At 57.4% G+C, this 14954-nt stretch overlaps 2 protein-coding genes across 5 annotated transcripts in view; both read right to left on the bottom strand.

The window, feature by feature from the left end:
* Positions 1 to 4330: 4330 nt before the first annotated feature.
* Positions 4331 to 6124, bottom strand: HES6 (hes family bHLH transcription factor 6). 2 transcript variants are annotated; one of them, XM_025888800.2, is made up of 4 exons: positions 5956 to 6124; positions 5795 to 5881; positions 5588 to 5669; positions 4331 to 5361 (listed from the first exon to the last, which is right to left on the bottom strand). In XM_025888800.2, the coding sequence occupies exons 1-4, from the start codon at positions 6034 to 6036 to the stop codon at positions 4937 to 4939; spliced, it is 675 nt and encodes a 224-aa protein (XP_025744585.1). In that variant the 5' UTR covers positions 6037 to 6124; the 3' UTR covers positions 4331 to 4936. The 2 variants fall into 2 exon arrangements, with proteins under 2 accessions (XP_025744585.1, XP_025744605.1); XM_025888820.2 differs by having other exon boundaries at positions 5084 to 5361; positions 5628 to 5669.
* A 4415-nt stretch (positions 6125 to 10539) lies between these two features.
* Positions 10540 to 14954, bottom strand: part of PER2 (period circadian regulator 2) — a 39538-nt gene continuing 35123 nt past the window's right edge. For all 3 annotated transcript variants that reach the window (XM_073905864.1, XM_025888789.2, XM_073876496.1), the window contains 2 exons: positions 14660 to 14810; positions 10540 to 12692 (listed from right to left, as the gene is read on the bottom strand). In XM_073905864.1, coding sequence (XP_073761965.1) covers positions 12543 to 12692; positions 14660 to 14810 — 301 coding nt within the window. In that variant the 3' untranslated portion in view covers positions 10540 to 12542. The remainder of the gene's footprint in view (positions 12693 to 14659; positions 14811 to 14954) is intronic.

Raw genomic sequence — 14954 nt, 5'->3', positions numbered from 1 at the left:
CAGCCCACACCAGGTGCTCAGCGCAGGCGGAGAGTGAAGGCCGCTCAAGGCCGGGGCTTGGTCTCGGGCACCGTCAGCAAGGCTCGGGTTCCCTCCTCAACAGACCTGCTTCCGTTCCACAGCCTGAAACGACCCCCTCCTTCCTCGGCACCCGCCGCTGGTGGCTTTGCCTGCACTTTCAATTCTCCCGACCTCCCGAGGCTCTGGGTGGCAGTCTGGGCAGAGACCCGCCGGGGCGCCCTCTGTCTTCGCGTTCTCACGAGGCGCCTTCCTCTCTTCCTGTCCCGGTCGCAGGGCTGCTGGAGAGACGGCAGCCCAGCCTCGGTCGGCCACACGGCCCCTTAGCCAACCGCTCGAGGGTCCTGGCTGCGGCTGGACTCGGTCCGGCAGAGGACCGGGCTCTGGGCGTTCGCGGCAGGGGGCGTGGCCTCCGGGCCGGGAGGCCTCTGGGAGTCGCGGTGCCGGCTCCGCCTGAAGCGGCCTCGCAGAAAGGGAAGTGGAAGGAGAAGAACTACATCTCCCAGGAGGCTCCGCGGTTCGCTCTCCGGCGGGGCGGGGTGAGGGCGTGGCCAATGCCCCCGCCCCGCTGAGCGCGGAATGCCCGCCAGCGTCTCCGAGCGCCTCGGTGAGCTGGGCGCCGGGGAGTCCAGCCCCAGGGCCCCTGGAGCTCTGCTCCCTTATTCCCAAATCCCTCCGGTTTCCCCAGCGCCGGCTCCAGGCCGTCCAGGAACGGCACTGAGCGAGACTGACCGGATCCTCGCTCTCAGGTCTCTAGCCAAGGCCCGAGCCTAGAGCAGAGCTACGGGAGGGAGGGACCCCGGAGGCGGCCTCTGCCAGGAGCCCCACGTGGAAGTGGGGAGGCGAGTTGGCCCTGCTGCCCAAGTCCAGGTCAAAGATGAGATGAGGATGTCAGCACTCTGTCGGTGGAAAGATGACAACTGGAGAGTGGATTTAGAAGTAGAGCTCATGGGGTGCCTGGGGGGCGCAATCGGTTGGGTGCCCGACTCTTGGTTTGGGCTCAGGCCGTGATCTCAGGTTGTGATCTCGGGTGGTGGGATCAATCCCTTTGTGGGACTCTGCGCTCAGCGGGGAGTCTGCTTGGGACTTTCCCTCTCCCTCTGCCCCTCCCGCTCGTGCTGTCTCTCAAATAAATACATAAATCTTAAAAAAAAAAAAAGTATAGCTCATGCACTTGATTGGCTGAAGGTGAGATGACAGGCGAAGAAAGAGTGTGGCTTCTATAGATTTTTTTGCCTAATCAGTGGGGTGCCATGAACGGGCAGTGAGTGGGGTAGTGACAGTGCATCGGCTGTGAGAGTCAGTGGCGCTTGGGCTGTGGTTTGTGATGCCCATCAGACGTCGGAGTGGAGATACTAAGCAAACAGGAGAGTATAGGGGCCCACAAGGATGGAGATGGGCTTCGCATCAAGGGCGCACGATGGGACAAAACAAATGGACCGAGTGGGGTCTGGGCAGGGGTGATAGGGAAGGACACAGAGCCTCAAGTGTGCATCTAGGAGAGGCGAATCTAGCAAAGGAGATTGGGGATGGCCAGTGACAACCCAGGACACTGGGTGTTTTAGAGTTCGAGAGAAGAGAGAGTTTCAGGAGGGAGGGGCTGATAACCCAGGAGTGCTTCGCTGGCGGAAGGTTGAGCAAGAAACTTAAGACAGGACCGCTGGACTTGGCAACTTGGCAGTCACTGGAGATTTTGACCAGGGCAGGGTCACTGGAGGGGAGGGAACAATGGCCTGACTGGAAAGGCATGAAGGGAGGTGAGAGGTGCGCAAGTGGAGACAGCTCGGGTAAACAGCGCTTTTACGCTTTTACGGAATGTTGCTTTCGAGCAGAGCAAGGAGGCAGAGGCTAATAGGGTACGGCAAAGTCCAAGGAGGTCTTATCTCCGCTTTCTCCAGAAGGAGACATTTCAGCTTCTTTGCAGAATGAGGCAGAGGGAGGAGAGGATTAGTGATGGAGCAGAGTCACTGAGAGGTCGAGGGGACCAAATCCGATGCCTGCGTGGAAGGCTGGCACCCTACTGCATCACGATGGAAGGCAGGATGCCTGGGCAGAGGCCCACGTGGGTATGGTTGGCAGATTAGTGGTCCCCCAAAGATGTCCACATCATCATTCCCGGAACTTGTGAGTGTGTTACCTTACATGAGTCCCGCAAAAGAGGTTTTGCAGATCTGATTGAGGATTAAGGGCCTGGGGACAGGGAGATGATCCTGGATTATCCAGGTGGGCCCAGTCTCATCATGAGGGTCCTTAAAAGTAGAAGGAAGAGGGAGGCACAAGGGTCAGAAGGAGATGTGACTATGGCAGAAGGGTGTGATAGATGCATTGTTGCTGGCTTGGAAGGTGGAGGAAGGGGGCCACCAGCCAAAGAATGTGGGTGACCTCTGAAGCAGGAAAAGGAAAGGAAAGGAATTCACTCTCAAGCCTCCATGAAGGAATGTAGCTGTTCTGAAAGCTCTAGGTTCTCGTTTAGCCTAGTGAATCCTGTGTCAGACTTCCACAGAAACGCAAGATAATAATGTTACTTTAAGCCACCAAGTTTGTGGCGATTTATGGTAGCCACAGAAGACTAATACAGTGGGCCAGGGACTTGAAGTGGGAGGGAGGCTCATCTCAGGGAATGACGAAGCAATGCTACCAAAGTCAAGAGCAAGGCCTGTGAGGGAGCCTTGGGGGTTTCCGAGAGGGGAGGTGGTATGAAAGAGTTGTCTGGCAGAGTGGGAAATTTGCAAAGAGCTTTTGAAGGAATGAAGGCAGGAAGCTGGTGGTCCAGGCTCCAAGAGGCGAGAGCAGCTCTCACTCACAGAGGCTGACTGTGGTCGCCACTCTGGGGACCACTTACATGTCTGGTAAAGAGGCTGCTCCTGAGGCACACCGTACAAACTGGCTGAATCAGAGGTGGGAGGAGCGCAGGACCACTGCTTTGGCTTTAGTGGCTTCTGACCTGAGGCGGGTCCCGGTCCCAGCGACACCCTTCCCCCCAGGTCAGCCTCCTGCACCTTGCATCCCGAGTCCTGGGTCCCCTTGGCCCTCTTCCAGGGTCTCTGGGAGAATGTGACAAAGTGTGGGCATGAGAGGAAGGAGTTGATGCTTCAAAACAGTCCCTGGCAGATGCCCCCCAAATGGCTTCGGCACTCATCACAGTGGCCTTTGGGTGCTGTCGGAAGCCACAGGCAACTGAGACCTGCATGGGCACCTGTGCTCCATCCGTGTCCCCATGGACACATCCTACATCAGTCTGTCTGGGGCAGCTAAAATAATCCCAGGAATAACGTTTCCATCCCTCTTGAGCCCTCCCTTATGGAGCTGCCTCTTCCACCCTGTCCCAACCTCTCCCCAGTCGCTAAAAATAAATTGCATCTGGTTAGAGCCTAGTGGCTGAGGTCTGAGACTGAACCACAGGGGGGCCAATGTGAAACACCCCTGGTGGCCAGGACCCGCCGGGAGGCTTTTGTCAAAGGGCTGCTGGGAAAGATGTTCTTGAAGCCAAGGCGCCCAACCAGAGAGGAGACCCACGTGTCAATCCTGAGTTGTCACCCCGCAGCCCCAGTCTGGGCACTGGCAACTCAAGTTGCTTTGGGGTCCTGGAGTAGGAGTGACCGGGCCGGGCTCCCTGTGGCAGTGACCGCTGTCAACTGACCACCTGCTGTCTGCGGGCCCTGGCCTAGCCCAGGAGGGAACCTCCCTCCACCCCTGCTGCCCGTCCCCTCCCCCTCCTTCCAAGGTCTCTGACCTCTTGGGCAGCCCACTGTGACCTCTAGTCCAAGCTGAGTAGAGCAACGGGGCTTGCACTTCAAGCCATGAAGGGGAGGCTCTCCATGTCCCTGAACTCACTGGTACTGGGGGAAGATCCCTCTTCTGCCAGGAAAAGTGACCACCTCACACAAGTAGACTGACATCTGCATCACGCTCGTGGATCCTAAAACAGGTCTTTGAGAGAAACTTCCAAACCACATGGCTAGGGAGTAGGCATTAGTTTTGTTCCTAGAAGGTCACGAACCAGAGAATGGTTGGGGGGCGGGCTGTTCCCCTGTTGCTTTGTTACTTGGGAGACAAACCCCATGGCAATGGTATCCATCTCCAGGATGCCGTGACACAGTTCCTGGGGAGGCGGAAGCAGTGTCCACCGTGACACGCGCCGCAAGGTGTCTCCTCTCCATCACCACTGTGCTCCTCATGCTGCTGACAAAGGGTGAGAGCTTTTAGAAACATTTGCCAGCATCAGATACAAGAAAAACGCCCCTCGAGTAGTATTTACACATTAGACACATCAATGACGCGACATCGTTCAGTCCTACTCCAGAAGGGTAGCTAACTCTCCAAGATGCTTTATTTAAGAAAACTGGAACACGTGGTGGTAACCTAACACACAGACTCAAGACGTCCAGGGAGCTGTGCTTCTCTCTGGCAGGTGGAGGAAGCACCCGCCTCTCCTGTGTCCTGACTCAAGTGGCAAGTTCAAGCTTCTGCTCAGGCCAGGGCTGTCAGGGTCTGAGGTGTCCCTCTGTCCCGTCACTAGTGCCCAGGCCCGAGAAGGACTTCGGCACCATTCTGGTCACCCCTGCCCCCAGATCCACACGGTACCTGAGAAGGCTGGGACAGTGAAACCCTGGAAAACCCTGGTTCCCTAAGATTCCTCCTCCTCCTGCCTGTAGCTCCTGCCCTCCACCCACGGGCCGGGGGGGGGGGGGGACGGGACTGTGGGGTCCGTAAGAGATACTTCCTTAAGAAACAGGGCTAGGGGCCTGACTGGGCTGGTCATCCCAGACTGCCCGGCAACCCAGCCACTGGAGGAAGAGAGCAAGCAGCCCTGGGAGACGGCCAGGCCCCCTCGCCCCACCACATCTGGACCGCAGGGAGGAGGGAACAGAGCAAGGGAAGGCCACGCCCACCCTCGCAAACCTCGGGCTGGTGTTAGTCACCAAGGCCTCCAGACGCTCTGAGCTATGCGGGCAGCGGTCAGGCTGCCCAGGCCCACTGGCACCAAGTCTGGCCCTTCAGCAGGCGCTCGGGTCAGTTCAGCCTCGGGGGCCTCCTCCAGGTCGGAGCACAGGTCGTCCCCGGGGCCTGGGGTACTGGGCTGAGGGGACCCCAGGACCCCTCCCGTGGGCCAGCCGCTTCGCCCAGGGGCTCCCGGAGGCCCGGCCAGGGCGTCCCCCAGCAGATCCCGGAAGCTGCTGCCCTCGCGCAGAGGCATGGACTCGAGCAGGTGGTTCAGGAGTTCTGCGGCGACGGTGGCATCGATGGCCTGGCACGTGGACACGAACGTGTGCACCTCGTGCATGCACTGGATGTAGCCAGCCGCGAAGCGCTCGCTTGCTTCCGCCTGCAGCTGCTCGCGCTCTGCGCCAGGAGTGGGAGGGAGAGAGCGGCGCCCCGTCCGGTAAGCAGCCGCTGCGGTGGCCAGGCCCGCCCAGCCCGCGGGGACAGGGCTCACCCACGGGACCCGGAGGTCGCCCTCGCCGCCGACAGTGCAGGGGCGCCGGGCGGGGAAGTCCCCAGTCCGCGGCCGGGGACAGGCTGGGCGAACGCGCCCCGCGCCCCGCCCGCGCGCCCCACCGCCACTCACCGCGCGCCCGGCCCCGCAGCGTGCCCTGCACACGCCGCACCGTCAGCTCCAGCACCTCGGCGTTCTCCAGCTTGGCCTGCACCTGCGCCGGCGGGAGCGCCGGGGGCGTGTGGGGGGGGTCGGTGAGGCCGGGCGGCGCCGCGAACCCCGCTCTCCGGCCCAGCGGCCCCAGGGCGCCCGCCAGCTCGCCCGGCGACCCCGTCTCACCTCGGCGCCCGCCAGCAGCAGCCGCAGCTCCTGAAGGCTCTCGTTGATCCGCGCGCGCCTCTTCTTCTCCACCAGGGGCTTCCGGGCCTGCGGGAAGCGGGCGACTGAGCTCAGGTCCCGGGCCTCCCGCCCGCCTGCCCCCCTGAGGCCCCGGCCCGCACCTTGCGGTCCCCCCGAGTCTCCCAGCCGTCCTCATTCTCCCGGCTCGCACGGTCCCGGCCGGGCGCCGGGGGCGGAGCCATGACCCGCACCGCCCAGAGCGGGGCGAGCGCGACTAGCGCCCGCGCCCCTTGCCTTGCTCCGCTGGGGCGGCCGCGGCCCTCGCTCCTTCGCGTCTTCCGCCCGCCGCGGCCCCTCCCCTTTTATAGCATCTTATTTGCATCTCAATGCACGGATTGGCCGCGCGGGCCCCGAGCCGCGGGCTTCGAGGTGCGCCGCGGCCAATGGGAGCGGCGCGCATTGTCCGGCCCCGCCGCCCGGGTCGGCGGGCAGCTGGTGGGGCGTGGTCGGCGGGCGGGGCCCCCAGCCCGGCCTCCTCGCAACCCCAGCGGCTTGGGGCACCCGAGGGGGCGGTGACCCGGAGAGCGGCGGCCAGGGCTGCGTCTGTTGCTCTCCCTACCTGAGCCAGGCCCCCAGGTCTGCTGTGCGTGGGAGCAGCATTCATTCAGTCACACTTGTCCTAGTTCGTGCAAGGTGCCTCCCGGGAGGAGCGCTCCCGCGCGACTGTCGGGGTGCTGGATTCTGTTAGGGCAGAGCCACAGTCAACGCCGCGGTCTCTGGACCTGGAAAGGTCTACGGGTCTGGCTTGGGATAGCTGCGGAGCCCCGGGGAGATGGGGGCCCACGGGGTAGCGGCGGTGGCAGCGGCCCTATGGCTCCGTTGAGTTTCTTGCGCATCTGTGGGTCCCGACACCGGACTCGACCCTCGACACCGCCCTCCGCCCGCGCGGGGATCCTAGTGGGGCGGGGTCCGCCGGCCAGCCGGCACCGCCCCTCCTCCTGGCGCTCCTTCTCAGGTCACCCTTCCCCCGCCCGCCGCTTCCTCCCTGGTACCACCCACCACCGCCCCTCACCAGCCGCCCATTCTCTTCTAATCATCATCGCTGTCTCCCCTGAGCTCCCCCATGTCCCCCTGTGACCTCCCTTTCCCTCCCAGCCACACGCCCCCGCCCCTGCTGTACATCCCTGACCGCCCTCCCCACCCTTCACTGTTCCTCCTCCCGCCCACTCTTCCCGGTCCTCCCTGCTCCCCGCCCGTCCTTCTGTGGTCCCCACTCCTGTTCATTCGCCCTGGCCAGTCTCCTTCGTCCCCGGTCCCCCGCCCCGTCCCCCCTCGGCTCCGTTTTCCTCCCAGCCCTCCCCTCACCAGATTCGCGTAGGCCGCCGTCTGGTCCCCGTAACTTGATGCCCATGACAGTTGGCAGCTGCAGCCGCTTCGGTGGAGAAAAGCGGGGGCCGCGCCAAGAGCGACAGGTGTTGGCCGCGCCTTTGTCTAGGCCCGCTTTGTCCGGCGGCGGATGGCGGGTGAGCCTGTGTCCGCCAGACGACCGCCACCCCCACCGCAGGCCGCCCATCTGCCAGACTGGCCTCCCTGTGGGTGGGGTGAGTGGGCGGGTGGGGGGGGCCGCGACCTTGGGCAGCACCCTGGGGACCGCCGCCTGTTCCCTGCTCCACTGGCTTAGGTCCACTTCACGGCGCAGCCAGGTTGGGATGGGAAAATGGGCTGTGGCCGCCAGGCCTTCACAAAGACTGAGCCTGCCACCTGGGACACTCTTCAGCACTCCCCCAAATATCTATTTCCTCACTGTTTAGGTCTCAGCTTCCCTATTCCTCTTCCTCTTTCCGGTGGGAGTGCACCTGCCCCACAGTAGCACCGCACCCTTACCCAGTCCCGTACTACTCACCAGGGATTGGGATTGCCAGGGTCTGGTCCACATCCCTCCAGACAATAAGCATCCCTTTGTCAAGGTACCTACCTAGAACCTCCTATCTACCTCCAGCACAGAGCCTGGCCTCAGCAGAAGCCTGGGTGGGTAGGGAAGGTGAGGGGATGTCCCAAGCCTGGCTGGAAAGCAGCAGGGGAAGGAAACATCCAGGGACTGCAGTGCAGTGAGTGGTAGTACTAGGCCACAAATATGCCCCACCCCAGCCACCTAAGATGGATCTTACTCCCTGTGACTATTTCACTTTGGGGTCCCCACTAGAAGGACCTTTACAAACAGGGTGAGTTTGGTAAGAGGTTTGACGTTTCCCAAAGTCACCTCACTGACGTCTATCTATAGCTACCTGAGAGTTTCTTCTGTCAATTTTCACCTCTCATCACTCAGCCTCTTGTTTGCTTCTCTGTGAGCAGGCTTCTAAGACCTTCCCAGCCTAGCACTGATCATCCAGGTAGAAACCTACCCCTTTACTTCAGTCATCCCCTGCTGTTTTCAGTCCCCCCTGCATGCCAGAAAGCTCAGGTCTCTTCCTTCCCCCTCACCTGGCTGCTCAGAGACCCAAATGCCCTTCTCCCCTTACCCCTAGTGGTGGGGCTGACAGGGGAGGGGGCTCAGTGTGGACCCCATGAGAGCCCATAACTGGTCTGTGACTTTTCTCTTCTTCACCACTTAGACATCACTCCGGGGAAGGAGACCCCTAAGTAAGTACAATTAAGTTTCCACTACTTTGAGAATCTGAAATATGAAAAAAGAAACTCAGTGGTATTTCTTGTAGTCTGATGCATATGCCTCCCTTTACCCATTGTATTATTTGAACAAAGCCAAACAAGTATTTTAGAATGCTCTCCATGAAAGGCAGTTCCTGTTGGAACATGATGGTCAGTGCCCCAGGGGAGGCCTCTGGGAAAAGATCAATAGAACACTTGGTTGGATGGGGCATGGGTATAGGGAGGAAGGCATGATAGAGGTGGACAGTGCAAGCAAAAAATGAGAGGCAACTAGGAACTCCAGGAAAAACAAAAAACTCCCCCCAAAGAGAAATGTAATCTCAGCACATTGACTGACCTAGGAGCTAACAGTTCCTTCACAGTCAAAACAATGTAACACTGTTCATGAGGTTTCAACATTTAGAATCAATCTTTAGAGAAGGGAAGGAGGACTTATTATGGTTATGGAATATGATATAAAGCTGACTTTGTAAAAACAAAAGGATAGGTAACAGTTGTCAGGAGAAGGGAGGAGGCTGAAGGGAGGGAGAGGGACCTTAAGAGTCTCATCTTACATGGGAAAGTGGGGTTTGAGGAGTGTTGTCCATAGAGTTGAAGGAAGGAGAAATTAAGTGCTGGGATAAGCCTCGTTGTGACCAACTACCCCGAGGTAAAAAAGCACGAAGATAGAGCAGGATATTAGGAATCAATAAGATCTTTGGATGGACCAGAAGTTGCCCAAGGCCCCATCTTTGAAGTTCGCCTCAATTTCCCTTAGTGCATCCGTTGGCTGGCTGGCTTGGCCTTTTCCTCCCAGAAGCCTGGTTGTTCCATCTCAGGGCCACCAAGCCCTCTCTCCCTCCTTTGCACAACCTCCCCTAGTGGACCCATTTCCTGCCATTTGTCTCTTGGACTGATCCTACCTTCAAAGGTTGCTTGAGCACAGACTTCCTGAGCATTTGGGCCCTTTGATCCCCCCCCAGATCCAGGAACAGAGGCCCGCAGAGGCTGGGCAGGTCTGTGGTGGCCACAGGGGGACCAGTTAGCGGCAGGGGTGGCAGGCCATAAATCCCCAGGGAACAAAGGCAGCAGCCAGCCTATGCATGTTCAGGGCCCTCGTAGGCAATCAGCCCAGAAAGCTTGGAGAAGCTCCTTTTGGTCTGGAAATAAAGTGGGGGGGGGTGCCTTTGGGGTTATATGGTAAATAAAAACAGAATTAAGAATCCCCAGTGGCATTCAGTTTGGTGAAACAGCCATATCTGGCCATTTAAGGCCAGTTTGCAGAGGCTTCTGTACTCACTGGGAGAACTTTTTCTTTGTCTCCCCACCCACACCCCGTCTCCCCATCACCACTAGGTCAGGAGGCAGGGGGTCAAGCCCCTGCTTGACCTCAGGGAGCTTCTGGGAGGCTGGGCACTGGATCCAGGATCCATTCATCTCTTTGCTCGGTTCCCCATGGTGCTGGCATGAAAAGTGGGAGGAGGCTGGAAGCAGGACTCCCCTGTTTGGACCAGCCCCGCAAGGCTTCATCAATGTGGCAAGAACTGGGAGTGTGCGGTGGGGGAGGGTGCGGTGCCGCCTCTGTGGTCTCCGATGGAGACATGAGGCCTTTCTGGCTGGCATCCTTCTGACCTCTGCCTTCAGCCCCATGACCAGCACGCTGCCAGCTAGCCCAGGAGGCACAGACAACCTTGGGCAGGGCACAAAGGGAACAGAGTAGGTGCCTGGGGCCACCTCAGAGTGGACAGGAGCTGGGAGCTGAGTCAGGCAGCCCCACCCCTACATCTGCAAGTGAAATGCCCGTGGGAGCACTGGATCACAGGATTAGAGTTTACATTTTGTGACTTTCACATCCTAAGACTTCACTGGGCAGCTCCGGCAGCGTGTGGTGAGGGGGCACGGAAGAGAGGTGCCCACGCGCCCGCGCAGGGAGGGGCTCACTGTGCAATGGGAGAGATGAGGGAGCCCTTGGTGACAGACGTGTCCCTCACACAGCATTTCTGGAGTTCTTTTTTCTTTTCTTTTTTTTTTTTTTTAATCTTTTGGTAATCTTTGATCTCTCTTATTCTTGCTCTGTGCTACATTAAAAATACATACAATTAACAACAAAAATATACTTGCTTTATTTACCAATTTTCTAAAAAGCAAAAACAGTCATAAAAAGACACAAGCAGTAAACAAACATATTGCACTGGGTGAAGAAAGTTTGGTTTGTGCATGAACAAACCACTTGTCCAGCAAGGCTTACCAAGTCATTACACAGACTCTGAGAGCTTATTTACATGTCTTTTTAGGAATAGATTAAAAAGAAGGCTCAGTTTAAAATCGAGAAAAAAAGGTTTTATAACCCCTGTGTAAGCACACATACTAAAGGAAACACGTCTCGATGCGTGGCACCGTGTAAACAATTTCACAAAATGCTCCTACTGTCAACTTCTGAGCACGGGTTAAAGCTATGCACTTAACAATCAATGAGCACAAATCATGTAAATAAAATAATGCTGATGGTAAACATTCATAACACTGGAAAACGTTTTGACAGTTGTATGTTCAGGTAACATACATGTGACCTTGACTAGCATCTAATCCCTTAATGATCGGACTTCAGAGGGAGGAGGCAGGTTCGGAGGCATCTATTCTCCACACAGACGCAGAGGTTATTACCTCATTTTGGGCATCTGAAGGTGCTGTTTCTTTACACATAGTTAAAAAAAAACCCCACCAGTATTCTTATACTTGAGCTTATGAGAAATCGGATTACTATCCAAACGTTAAGACGGAAAACCCAGCCATTCCAAGGAGGCTCCATTTACTCTAGCAGCCGCTTCTCTCTCAGAGGACAGGGGGAAGCCCGCTTTCTTTTCGGTTTCTGCAAACTCGACCCGATTTTAAGTCAATTGTTTCACCTGTGGTAACTTTCCATTCACTCCAGGGACCAATATAGCTTTTCCCCAATCTTTAGGATACATGATGCAACGTGAGGTTTTCTAAGGAGATGGGCAGACTGGCCTCACTCTTCCCCAGGGGTCCCAGTGATGCTAGGACCGTCACTGCAAGGACTGGAAACTGCCCCAAGTGAGGTCAGGCTCATGAAAAGAACGAGGGCTGGCGTCCCAGCCCAGGGTGCGGGGAGAGGTGAGCTCACGGCACCCAGGAAAACACAGACGGGGTCACCAGCTCACAGTGTCAGAGCTCATGTCTGGGAGGCTCCAACTGAAGGACAAACACCAACGGGTCCCAGATGTGGCGGTCAGAGCCTGGTCTGCAAAGGGAAGTCACCACAGAGACAGTCAACGCCGTATTTTGTCTACATATGGGTCATGGTCTGAAAAGGATACAAGAATGATGTAGAAATATGCAGAAGGTTCTGGGTGTGTGCTAGTCTGATGGAGTTGGCCACACAAACCACGGGGGCCTCTTCTGTCCGGAGTGAGCATCTCTCCTTTGTTCGCCCCAAACACAAGCTACATCAGATTGAAACGTTTGCCACTGTAGTAGCCGAAGCGGAAGGTGCTGGTTTGCTGAGTACGCTTCACGCCGATCCACGTGAAACACTTTGACAGAAAATTAGGAGAGGCTGTGATCTCCATTTGATGTTTCAAAAACTAGTTGGACTAAATGACGACTTAGATGAAGAGCAGCCCCCAGAGCACAGGATCTGATCTGATCCAAACACACCCAGGGCAGCTCCGGAAGGACCGGGGGCATCCCAGCTGTTTGCCACAGCCTGGAAGATGCCTCTGGACACCCCCGGGGGCCAGTGAGAAGCCTCCTCAAGTCCACGGACCGCCGAGAGCCCTAGGGAAACCTCCCTGCTGCGTGCACAGGGGATTCAGTCTTTCTCAAGTTAAATAATCATGAAATCTGTCCCAAACTCTGTATTTACGTTTTAAATAGAAAAGTCTATTTCCTCCTAATCCCTTCCCACCCTCACCCATTTTAAATCATTCCTTCAGAAAATTATGCGTTTTTTTCCTAAAACAAAAAAAAAAAGCAACATAAGTTTATCTGTCCATTTCATTACAAACAGATGTGAAAATCTTTCATCGCTTCTGAGCACCATCTAATGTAGATCACGGGCTGTCGGCTGCAGGGAGGAGAGTTAGGTCCGTTCTTCAAATCTGTGACTCAAGGGGGCTCCATTTTCCTCCTCTTTGGCGTCTGTGGCTTCACTGAGACCCAGGGTTGGAGCATCTTCCTCATACGGTACACAGATGTCGTCTTGTCCCTTATTCTCACAGTAAACACATTCCTTAAAGAGAAAAGTGTAAAGTCAGTAACAAAAATGACATCTTCATTACCAAAAAGTGGTTCTACCTGCGGGAGGTGCAGGTGACCTGGGGTCAGCCCTGTGAGGCTGCTGGAGAGCGGGGGGGGGGGGGTGGGAAGACTCTGAGGGGCTGCTGGGACCTCGCCTGCTCTTGAGGGAGGTCAGTGCTGCCCCCCAGGGGCCCCAGTTCCCCAAGGCCAGGGGAGCATCCGGGCCCTTATCTGAGAGGCAGCTCTACATGGTGAGGGGACGGCAGAGCCAGCAGGCTCGGGGTCTGTCCCAGCTCCTCCCTTCTTGCCTGTGGGGCCGCAGCCAAGGCCCAGTTTAACTGCCTTCTCCAACCTCAGTTTTCTAATCCAGAAAATGGAGCATCAAGAATGTACTGTCTCATTCCCTATCTGTTAAGCACCTATAATGCTCCAGGCAGGTCCTAAGCGCTGGGATTCACCAGTGAACAAAGATGAAAATCCCCGCCCTGGTAGGGGAGGAGGGATCCTGGTAAGGGGAGGGACAATAATGTCCCCGGCGTATTCAAGATGAAAGCCTAGGTGGACACGGGACACGGCACACGGACGAGGCCTGCAATCTTACTCTGGACCTTTAGAACAGGCCAGAGAAAGTTCCTGATGGAAGAGGGTTCTGTGACACCCTCCCCTCACAGGGTGGACCCTCACTCCCCTTCCCTGCGGCGTGGGCTGAACTTAGCGATCACCTCCCACACCAAGAGGAGGGGAAGATGTGCTGGAGGGCAGTATGGAACCCCCGAGGCTGGGTCCTAAGAGGCACTGTGGCCCCCTCCTGTCCTCTCTGTGGAGCAGGCTGCCATGCCACGAGGACACCAGGCAGCCCTGCAGAAAGAGGCCCACGTGGGGCACGTGAGGGAGCCTCCTGGGAAGTGTGTCTTCCAGCCTTCAGAGGATCACACACGGCCCGGCCAACACCTTGCCTTCGCCTTCAGGACAGACCCTGAGCCAGAACTGCCCGACCAAGCTGCTCTTAAATTCCCAGACCAAAGAAACACTGGGAGATCGTAAGTGTTCACTGCTTTAGGCCACTAAGGTTTGGGGTTTTTTGCTCTGAGGCAACAGACAATTCTGTGGCACGTGACGAGAACCCCTGAAGGAAGCCAGGAGGAGCTGCGTGACTGAGCGAAGGGCTTCCAAGCAGAGGGGAGGGCAGGTGCAAAGGCCGGACGGCAGGGGCCTGCCTGCTGCGTTCAGGGACAGGCGAGAGGCCCGCGTGGCTGCGGAGAGCGAGGGAAAATAAACAGCAGATGGGGAGGCGTGTCAGATTTTTATGGCTTTGCAGCACTTTACTCCGACTGGGCTGGGGCTCGGCTGGCGGGGGACACGTCTGTAGGGACAGGGGGAAGGACCTGCGGGGGGGGGGGGGGCCGTAAATATCCCCTGGAGGAGCACGGCAGCTTGGGGCAGCCAGTGGGGCTGGAGGGCACGGGGGTCGTGTCCCAAAGGTGGAGGACAGACACGGCGGTGCGCTCGGCGGCTGAAGGACACGGACACCCTGAAGCCAGCGGCTTCCAGGGGGTGGGGCTGGGCACAGACACGTCCCGGCAAGTCCCGAGCGGAGAAGGCGCAGCTGCTGGCCCCCGAGGCCGCTGGGCATGGTGTTGCCACCATTACGTGCACGTGGACACAGAGGGTCCACGACAGGACAGCTGCTTCCTGTTCTGTTCGCTTTTTCAATTGGAAACAGAATCGAAACAAAGAAACAGCATTCAAATTTCCGTCTGCAATTGAGATGGAATATTCAGAAGACCTTTTTGGGAACAAGGTTGCAAAGTTCTTTAAAGTAGGCTCAATAGCATCCCCACATCGCTGGTCTTCATGACCAAACTGTTTTTAGCTGGAGAATTCTGAGGCCTACAGGACAGCGGCAAAGGGCAACAGGCAGTGGTCCCAGCACAGCGCAAACAAGGGCGCCGAGCTCACCGCGAGGCCCAGGGCGGCGGGCAGGCGGCAGGCCTGCAGCCACGGGTGTGCCTCCTGCAGTTCCCGCCTCTGGCGCGCCGTGAAGCGGGGCTGGGAGCTCTGCAGCGCTCTCAGCTTCTCCCGGTCTTCCTTCAACACTGTTTCCAGAGCCCTTCACAGAACAGAAAGAGGTAAGCGTCACGGTGTCTTAAGGGGGTTCTGCGGATTTTAAAAAAAATACACTCTTTTTCTAGCAACTCTTTCAGGATTAATTACTTTCAGGTGATTTTGTTTAATGCAAGTTTCCTTTCTCTTT

This window comes from Callorhinus ursinus, unplaced genomic scaffold (genome assembly GCF_003265705.2).
Source record: "Callorhinus ursinus isolate GAN/ISIS: 27379988/994484 unplaced genomic scaffold, GSC_fseal_2.0 scaffold2, whole genome shotgun sequence".
Lineage (NCBI taxonomy): Eukaryota > Metazoa > Chordata > Mammalia > Carnivora > Otariidae > Callorhinus > Callorhinus ursinus.
The sequence above is the reverse complement of the archived record's forward strand: the minus strand, read 5'-3'. Positions and strand labels throughout refer to the sequence as shown.